Raw genomic sequence first — 9976 nt, 5'->3', positions numbered from 1 at the left:
GCCACTGGTTTCATCCATGTTTTGCCTGATTCTTTCGAAATGCTCTCATCTCATTGTCTTAACGATGACCCCTGGCACAAGTTTCCTTTCACCGGCTTTGTAGCCATGATCTCTGCAGTTTTTACGCTCATTGTTGACTCTATTACCACCAGCGTTTTTAGCAGGTCTGGTAGGGAGGAGCCACATGCTGATGTGGCATCCGCTGAGACTCCTGACCAAGAGATTGGGCGCCCGCAAGCTCACGCGTCTCATGGTCATGGTCTTAATCTTAGCGATGACAAGGAGCTTGGTACTTCTAATTTACAGCTTCTGCGATATCGTGTTATCGCCATCGTTAGTATTCCTACTCTCTTTTATTTTTGAAGACTCCAAAAATATATTTTTAACAAGTGGAAAATCAATATTTTGTTATCAACTGCTATAGTCATATATAAATATATAAACATATATATAGTCATATTTATACATATCTCTTATTATATATATATATTTAATATAAAGATAGATATACAAATTCAACAGTTTGATTTAAATACTTTAAATGTTTACAAAAACATTTTTGAATAGGGGTTTGTTCGAAACAAATCAGTTTAACCAAATTGGAGATCTTTATTTTGAATGCGGAGGAATTAGAAATTTTCTTGGATCACTCCAATATATTAACATTTGTAAACCTCTATTATATGATTTAATGAGTGAGTGATACTGAAAGGTATAAATGGGTTAGGTATTGGAGTTAGGAATAGTGGTGCACTCGATTGTTATCGGTTTATCCGTAGGAGCCACTAATAATACTTGCACCATCAAAGGCCTCATCGCTGCCCTTTGCTTCCACCAAATGTTCGAAGGCATGGGACTCGGTGGCTGTATCCTTCAGGTAAATCCCTCTCTTTTAATAAACTAGTTCGGCCCAACGTAGTCATGTCCACCCCGGTCATCTAAACCAGTTTCAACTCGAATTTGTTTCTCCATAATTTGTGTTTCTTCAATAAATAGACTCATGTTAATTAGTTATCCATAAACTTTTCGGAATATTGGAGAACTAACTATGTATATAGTTTCTCGTATATGTTGATTATATAAGAACTATTGAAATGTAGAGAAACTATTGTGAGTGTATCATTCATTCTTTGTGAATATCAAATCACACGTCCTCCTTTAGCGTTGATCTTCGATACCAATATAAGAGAAATACATTAAAAAAACACTATATTATTTTTCCTGTTCAAAAAGTACATTAGTTCTTATAAACTTGAAAGCACTGAATTGAATGACTACTATAAATCTTTTAATTAGTAAAATTCATATGATTGAGAGTTTGAGAACATCTGTAGGCAAGGTACGGATGGGTGAAAAAGGCAGTGATGGCCTTCTTTTTCGCGATCACAACACCTTTCGGAGTGGTTTTGGGAATGGCTGTATCTAAAACATACAAAGAGAATAGCCCTTCCTCGCTTATAACGGTTGGACTACTCAATGCTTCCTCAGGTGGACTACTCATCTACATGTCTTTAGTGGACCTTCTCGCCGCAGATTTTATGGGTCAAAAGATGCAACAGAGCATCAAGCTTCAAATGAAGTCATACGCCGCTGTTTTGCTTGGTGCCGGTGGCATGGCCGTTTTGGCTAAGTGGACTTGATGATGTACCACTTTGGTTCTTTTTTTTTTCTTTTTCTTTGGTACATTAACTACTGGATAGTATACATATCTTGTGAGATATATCGACATTGACGCGATCATCTGAACCGTTTTAATAATTTGATATTTCATTACTTAAATAATGCATAAAATGATGGTAAAAATCATGATGTAAAGGATATAGAGTTCTAGTAAATTTTTTAGATATGAGTTATGTAGGTGAAGAGAAAAAACTGCGTATATGTAGAACAAATTTAATATTTAAAGTATATTTTCAAATAAAGTACAAGTAAATCTGTTTCTTAAATAAACTAACACTTAATAGGCCTGATGAAAAAGATAAAGCATCCTATATATAAAAAAAAAAAAGATAAAGCACAATTTAAAAAACCTATTCACAAAAGAAAACTGTTTTTATTTTATTTTATTTGTGATAAATAGAGTAATAGACTTTGCATCATTGAACAAGGATTTTAAAAGATTTGGTGGATTTTAGTTTTTATGAGATTTTAAGGGCATCTCCAACCCCACTCTATTTTAGAGTCAAAACTCTAGAGCAACATTTGCTCCAAATCTACTCTATATTTTACTCTAAAATAGAGAAAATGATAGGATTGCTCTATATATAGAGCAACTCTATTTTCACCTCTATTTTGTTACACTAACTCTATTTTCAACTCTAAGATAGAGTAAGACATTGGAGGAAAACAATGATCTATTTTAGAGGAAAAATAGAGTAACACATTCAAGATGGTCTAAGTATTTCTAACGATTTGATGGAATTTTAGAAGATTTTTGTGATTTATTAATTAAATACTAATGGTTATTTTATGAGATTTGTTTCAAGATTTTATAGTATTTGGAAACGTTTGGGATTCTCAACCTCGCCTTTATAACAATTCTCTATTCACTTTTTGATTGTCAGCCTCGTCTTTAGATTCTAACAACAGAAGAGGAATAAAAAATAATAAAAAGGTGTTTACACAGTATGAAGAGAAGCACAAGCACTAATCGATTGGTGGTGTTGCATAACCAATAATAGAATGGTCCCTCTTGAAAGCCAAAGAGATGTGTTATGTCTAACAAATGAACAAGTAACCAAAGAGATAAACTCTGTTTTGTCAAATTTCAAGTCTCTTCCATTAACGTGACATTGAAGTCTTTAAATTCACAAACGAAACAAAACAGATTGATAACCAAACCCTAGAAACAAGGAACATAATTAATAAAATGGGAATATGGAATCGTGGAGTTGATATAAAACTAACGAAACCACTAAGCATTTGTTTCTTCTTTTCTCTTCTCTGGTTTGGTTCGGTTATGATCTTATCAGCCAAGTACACGAACCATGATGATTGCATTCACTCTTCTGTTAGCGTATCAAGGGAAACCAAATCAGTTTATGAAATGGAATCCTCAAAGCTCATTTGCAGTTTCAGAGGATCAATTGGTATTTGAGTAAAGTAATTTTCACCGGAGATGCAAATAACCGACACAGTATGAGGATTTGAAGAAGAAGAGTGGAAGATGTTGGTGCGGGATTTAGCACCCCCGACATACCGAACTAAACCAGAAAGACAATTTGGTTATTTAATTGGGAATCCAGTTAAGAATTCAATTAGGTCATTTAAGCCCAATTCGGATAGACGAAGCCCAGCCTCGAGGGTGAAGAACCGACTTCCACTTCGCCCGGCGGTTGATCTAAGAGATAAAGCAACCTTCCTTATTTCAATTCGTCTGATAAGGAAAGTTAATATATTATGCGATCTATAAATATGTATAAAGAGGGAGAGACTTCTCCATTGTAAAGCATCCATTATTGAATACAATTATTCAGTTCTTTTCTTGTTCTTAGCAATAGAAACCCTAATTCTTCAAGACCAATTCCCTTTCCTCTAATATCAAAGTTTAGATCGGTTTTCTAGAGAGTTTACTTTACTGAATTTGTTTTCCCCCATAAACAAATTCATTGTGGAAATCCAGTTTCTACAATTGGCGCCGTCTGTGGGGACAGCAAATCGTCTCTAAAAGTTACTTTCTAAGAAAATCTCATCCGAAAAAGTTCTCTGAAAAATTTAGGATAATGTCTTCACTCATCACCGAAGTCACCGGCGCGAACCGTACCACCTCCAGCACGCCCGATGTCACACGCATCGCATCTGCTCAAGACAATGCTGCAACACAGAGCGGCGTATCAACCAGGCCGGCTACCGCCATGTACGTTCACCGCCCCGTCAATGAGTCGACGAACCTAACCGATGTCTCTTCCGAACTCCCAGTTGAGGTCAGATCTGAAGGGGAGACCAGCCATGAAGCAGGACGAACTCGCGAGGAGATAGTCAATCGCGACACGGAGCTCTCCGATGAACAACCCCCAGACAAGGAAGATGCACGCGCCACGGAGCAGCGGCTCCGCGCACAAAACAGGAACCCCCCTGTTCGCGCCACGCCAGCGGTCCAGAATCCGCAAGTCATCTCCATGGAAGATTTCAAGATCCTGTTCGGCACCATGACGAAAGAGATCTACCAGATGATCTCCGACACTAACCGCAGAGTCGATGCCGTCGTGACTCAGACAACCCCATCACAAATCTCTGCTGGACAGTCACCCATACTCGGCACAGACGATCTCACTCGTCGTCTCGATTTTTCGGACTTACAGTACGAGCGGAGGAATCCTCCCCCTCAGACAACGTCGAGTATTCGACCAACAAACCCAAACTGACGTGTGCACGAGAGTTCGGCCGCCCCGGTCGCCCGCTTCACGAACGCGAGATCTTGCCTCGAAATCGAAGAAATCAAGACGCAGATCAGCGGTATGAACACGCTTCTTCATCGGGCTATCAGCACGGGTCCAGAAATTGACAGGATTGTCGAAGTGACTCGGCAATCCCCTTTTACTCAACGGATCTTGCGGGCCACCATTCCAAACGTCAAGCTGAAACTCCCAACCTATCTCGGTGACAAAGACCCCGTCCAGTTCATGACGTCCTTCATGGCAACCATGACAAAGGCACGATTCACCGAAGAACAGAGGGATGTTGGGTGTTGCCAGCTATTCGTCGATAGCCTCTCCGGTCCTGCCTTGGTGTGGTTCACAAGGCTCAAACCGAATTCAATCGATAACTTCGACCAGTTGTCTACGGCTTTTCTTAAGCATTATCGAATTCTCATCGAACGAGGCGTGACAAGCTCGGACCTCTGGGAGATGACCCAGGAACCCGGGGAATCCATCGACAATTTCCTAAGCAGATTCAAGGAAAAGCTGACGCGTGTCACAATCCTAGAGGATGCCGCAATGGCAGCCTTCAGAAAGGGTTTGATTTCTCGGATCGCCATTACGAAAGGATCTTAACATACGGGAGCCCAAAGACCTCGATGACGCGCTACATCGAGCCTCCAGATTCGCGCTCGACAAAGACGAAGATGCCCACTTAGCCATAAAGACAATCGGGCAACCGTCACACCCCCCTAAGGCTAAAAGCCGGGACGAGCACCACGAACCTCGCAAGCATCACGACCCCCAAGACCGAAAAAAGGGTATCGTTCACACGATTTCCGAAGTGGAGGACCAAAACAAACAGCCATCCGACCCAAAGGAGCTTTACTGCGATTAACATATGATCGCCGGCCACTCCACACACGAATGCGTCCATCTGAAGAATTTCCTGTACGGAAAGTATCTTTCCGGCAAAATCGAAGCCACATTTCAGCGAAAAAGCATCTGTGGAGGCAGAGGTCGCCGAGGGGGATGGTGCGGTGGACGATCTAACGGTGGCCGTGGCGCATGAGGAGGACAAGGCTACAACGGTCCGGCCAACGGAGTTCAACAGCCGGCCAACCAAGTGCTGTCGAACCATCAAGAGGAGATGCCCCAGGCGGACAAGCTGCCTGGCCCACCCAAGCGGGAGAGAGGACAAAATCCCGAACGGGCCAATTCTCCTCCCCGAGGACGAATAACCATGATACTTGGCCCACCAGAGGACTGCGCCGACTCCGTCCGCGCACTAAAGAAGAGGGCGCGTCAAGTTTCCAGCCTTCAGGCAGCCCCGAGCGAACCTCCACTCTGCTTGGACCCCATATCATTTACATCGGAAGACGCCAAGGGAATCCAACACCCCCATTCGGATCCTTTGGTCATCGAAGTCTCCATGGGCGATTTCGACGTCAAACGAGTTTTGGTCGACACGGGAAGTATCGTCAATGTAATATGCTGGCAAACGCTAGAAAAAATTGGTGTCACACCAGAACAACTGAAACCCGAGTCTCGAACATTGACGGACTATGATGGGGTCGCCAATCTTTCAATGGGCGACGTAAAGCTGTAAGTACGAGCCGGCGGATTGTCCCGGAAGACTAAGTTCGCAGTCATCAACGCGCCTCCAGTCTACAACGCCATTTTGGGGGTACCGTGGATGCAGGCCGTACCATCGACCTATCACCTCTGCCTAAAGTTCCCAACCACCACAGGAATTTGCACACTTTATGGTGACCAGAGAGTAGCCCGAACTTGCTCTCTTATCAAGAAGAAGCAGAGGAAGACTGAGGACGCGTAGCAATTACAGAGCGGAGACCATCTTACCGGTCCCCATAAGCCGGAGAGAGATCGCCTCAAATCTCCGGAGTGTCGAATCTTACAGGTGAACATTGATCCTTCCGACCCCTCACAAATTGTTTTCATCGGTGCCGAACTGGAAAAGCACATAAAGACAAAGCTGATCGCTTTTCTGCAATCTCAGTCTTCCACATTCGCCTGGTCAATGAAGGACATGATCGGAATAGACCCCGATGTTATCTGCCACAAGCTCAACGTCGATCCCACATTCAAACCAATAAGGCAGAAACGATGACGCCTGGGTCCAGATCGGGCCAAAGCAGTTCAGGATGAAGTCGAGCGGCTGCTCAAAGCTGACCAGATAATGGAGGTCCAGTACCCTGAATGGCTGGCCACTCCAGTCGTGGTCAAAAAAAAGAACGGTAAATGGAGAGTATGCGTGGATTTCACCGATCTCAGCAAAGCATGCCCCAAGAATAGCTTTCCTTTGCCACACATAGACCGTCTCGTCGAAGCCACAGCCGGAAACCAACTTCTCTCGTTCATGGATGCCTTCTCAGGTTACAACCAGATCGCCATGAGTTCGACTGACCGCGAAAAAACGGCATTCATTACAGATAGGGGGACCTATTGTTATAAAGTAATATTGTTCGGACTGAAGAATGCTGGAGCAACCTACCAACGGTTGGTGAACATGATGTTCGCTAGTTTGCTTGGAAGATCCATGGAAGTCTACATCGACGATATGCAGGTCAAATCTTTGATCGCAGAGCAGCACGTCGAGCATCTCGCCGAATGTTTCGACATCTTGGATCATTTCCAGATGAAACTGAATCCAACGAAGTGTACATTCGGAGTTACTTCAGGAGAATTCTTGGGGTATATCGTCACTGAACAGGGGATAGAAGCAAACCCTAGACAAATCAAAGCCATATTGGGACTGCCGTCGCCGACCAACAAGCGAGAAGTGCAACACCTGACCGGCCGCATCGCAGCTTTAAATCGCTTCATCGCTCGATCAACAGATAAATGCCTCCCTTTCTACCAACTCCTCCGCAGAAATAAGGATTTTCACTTTGACGAGGAATGCGAGATCGCCTTCCGGCAATTGAAGGAGTACTTGACTTGCCACCCAGTACTAGTTAAACCAGAAGACGGCGAAACATTGTACCTCTACGTCTCGGTCTCCAGTCCGGCTGTCAGCGGCGTGTTAGTTCGAGACGACCGCGGGATCAAAAACCTATCTTCTACATGAGTAAAGCACTCAACGATGCGGAGTCACGATATCCCACGCTGGAGAAGCTCGCACTCGCAGTGATCATCGCCGCATGGAAGCTCCGACCCTATTTCCAGTCACATTCCGTCGTCGTGTTTACCGACCAGCCACTCCGAACTGTCCTCCATAGCCCCCTCCAATCCGGACGCTTGACGAAATGGGCAGTCGAGCTAAGTGAGTATGATATCGAATACCGCTCTCGTCAAAGCTTGAAGTCGCAAGTCCTGGCCGACTTCATCACCGAGCTATCTCCTGACCTCGACGACCCCACTCCTAAGGAAGGGCATTGGACAATGTTCGTCGATGGTTCTTCGACGAATGAACGATCCGGAGTGGGACTCATTCTCCGGTCCCCCACCGGTGAAGTTCTCGAGCAAGCATTAAAGCTCAACTTCAGAGCCGTCCTTGCGGCGCTTCGGTTAGCACGAGGACTCGGAGTGACACATTTGCAAGTCTTCTGTGACTCCCAACTCGTAGTCAGCCAATTCAGCGGAGAGTTCGACGCCAAAAATAAGCGAATGGGGGCATATCGACAGTTGGTCCGAACATTGTCCGGGGAATTCACATCTTTTTCTCTGACGAAGGTCCCACGAAATGAAAACGCGTCAGCCGACGCCCTCGCAGCCTTGGCAAACCGCTCCGACCCTGATTTGCGGCGCACCATCCCAATCGAATGCATCGACGCTCCTAGAATCGACCCCGACAATCAGATAGTTGTAATCAACGACGACTCAGTTCCGATGGAGGTCAACAAGCCAGTAGAGAACCTGACAGACGTCACAAAGCCTCCAGACGACTGGCAAATTGAGATCAAACTCTATATCTCCGAAGGCGTCATTCCACCAGACCGATGGGCAGCTCGACGCTTAAAGGCCCGAAGTGCCAGATACATCTTCTTCGACGGGGAATTATTTCGCCGAAGCGTGTCAGGAGTGTTCCTTACCTGCGTCACTCGGGACGAGGCCGAACGAAGCATGATGGAGGTGCACGAAGGCGAAGGTGGCAACCATTCTGGCGGACGCGCACTATTTGCCGACCATGATGGCCGACTGCGAAGCCTTCGCGGCGAAGTGCGAAGCCTTCGCGGCGAAGTGCGAAGCCTGTCAGCACCATGGACCAACGCGGCACGTCCCGCCCGAACTGCTGAATACCGTGACAGCTCCATATCCTTTCATGCGCTGGGCCATGGACTCTATAGGTCCTCTGCCGGCGTCAAAATCCAAGAAATAAGTCTTGGTGCTGACCGATTTCTTCACCAAATGGGTCGAAGACGAGTCCTTCACAAGGATCCAATCCTTGGACGTAACCAATTTCATATGGAAGAACATCATATGTCGGCACGGACTTCCAAACGAGATTATCACCGATAACGGTACACAATTCACCTCGATGATCACCAGACGTTTCCTGACGAAGTGGCAAATCCGCCTCAGCACTTCGACTCCCCGATACCCGCAACGAAATGGACAAGCTGAGGCCACTAATACTCGGTCGAAGGAAGGGGGCATGGGCAGACCACCTTGATGGCGTATTGTGGTCCTATCGAACAATCCCGCGGTGGAGTACGGGACAATCCCCTTTTTCCCTCGCGTATGGTCTCGAGGCACTCGCCCCAGCCGAGGCAGGAATCCCGACACTCCGACGTACCATGATGGTCGACAATCCCGAACTTAACAACAGGATGCTGATTGACCACAACGATCTTGCCGAAGAACTGCGCGATCAAGCTTTAGTACGAGTGCAACACTACCAAGATGCAGCGGCTCGGTATTATAACAAGACTGTTCGTCAGCGGCGTTTCAACGAAAGCGATCTGGTTCTACAGGAAGTTTTCGAGAACACCAAAGAAGTCAACGCCGGTAAACTCGGCGCTTGGTGGGAGGGTCCATACCTCGTATCCAGGGCAATTCGCCCGGGCGTCTACGAACTCGTAACCATGGCCAGAGAAAGGATCAAAAACTCGTGGAACGCAACCCACTTGAAGCGTTATTACTGCTAAGTCGTCGTCACAACCCTAACTAGGAGTTTTTGGGAATCCGAACTCCATTCATCTTTCCTTTGAAATAGGAACTACGGTTGGCTTGATCCCCGTTTCGGGGTACGTAGGTAATTCCTTGTCTTTTCAAGATTAAGTGAATGCAGCTAAGATATTAATAAAGTCTTTTCCCGGCTGAAGAAAAAAAAAAACTTCTTTCTTTATTTTGAATACACTTCGATCGGCAGTACGCCAAATTCTGCGATACTAGTTTCATTTTTCTTTGAATAAGACTTTGCTGAAGGTCGTTTGGATTAATTTCCATTACACTTCGTCTAAAATCATTATTTCAAATAACAAATGGAGAACTTCCATTGCCTAATTCGGACAATTCGAGTAAGCAAATTCTTGATCAATCGCCATTACATGCTTTGGAGATTTGACCGATTAATAAGATAAAAAAAGGGCGAGAAAAGAGACGCAAAGGGGAAAACCCTTCGCGACAATTCTCTTACAAAAAAAAAAAAAAAA

The 9976-nt window shown here is 45.0% G+C and overlaps 2 protein-coding genes across 2 annotated transcripts; both read left to right on the top strand.

The window, feature by feature from the left end:
• On the top strand, nucleotides 7-1818 carry LOC104741734 (probable zinc transporter 10). Its single transcript, XM_010462646.1, has 3 exons — nucleotides 7-333; nucleotides 728-877; nucleotides 1335-1818. The coding sequence occupies exons 1-3, from the start codon at nucleotides 40-42 to the stop codon at nucleotides 1638-1640; spliced, it is 750 nt and encodes a 249-aa protein (XP_010460948.1). The 5' UTR covers nucleotides 7-39; the 3' UTR covers nucleotides 1641-1818.
• Nucleotides 5509-5967, top strand: LOC104743683. Its single transcript, XM_010464734.1, has one exon. It carries the CDS (start codon nucleotides 5509-5511, stop codon nucleotides 5965-5967), a length of 459 nt encoding a protein of 152 aa, XP_010463036.1.

Source organism: Camelina sativa, chromosome 14 (assembly GCF_000633955.1).
Source record: "Camelina sativa cultivar DH55 chromosome 14, Cs, whole genome shotgun sequence".
Classification (NCBI taxonomy): domain Eukaryota; kingdom Viridiplantae; phylum Streptophyta; class Magnoliopsida; order Brassicales; family Brassicaceae; genus Camelina; species Camelina sativa.
The sequence above is the reverse complement of the archived record's forward strand: the minus strand, read 5'-3'. Positions and strand labels throughout refer to the sequence as shown.

Excerpts from the sequence above, each read along its gene's own strand:
- LOC104741734 (XM_010462646.1), top strand. The coding sequence starts at position 40 with ATGCTCTCATCTCATTGTCTTAACGATGACCCCTGGCACAAGTTTCCT. Across the intron at positions 334-727 it reads GATATCGTGTTATCGCCATC|GTATTGGAGTTAGGAATAGT; the intron begins GTTAGTATTCCT and ends TAAATGGGTTAG. Across the intron at positions 878-1,334 it reads TCGGTGGCTGTATCCTTCAG|GCAAGGTACGGATGGGTGAA; the intron begins GTAAATCCCTCT and ends GAACATCTGTAG.
- LOC104743683 (XM_010464734.1), top strand. The coding sequence starts at position 5,509 with ATGCCCCAGGCGGACAAGCTGCCTGGCCCACCCAAGCGGGAGAGAGGA.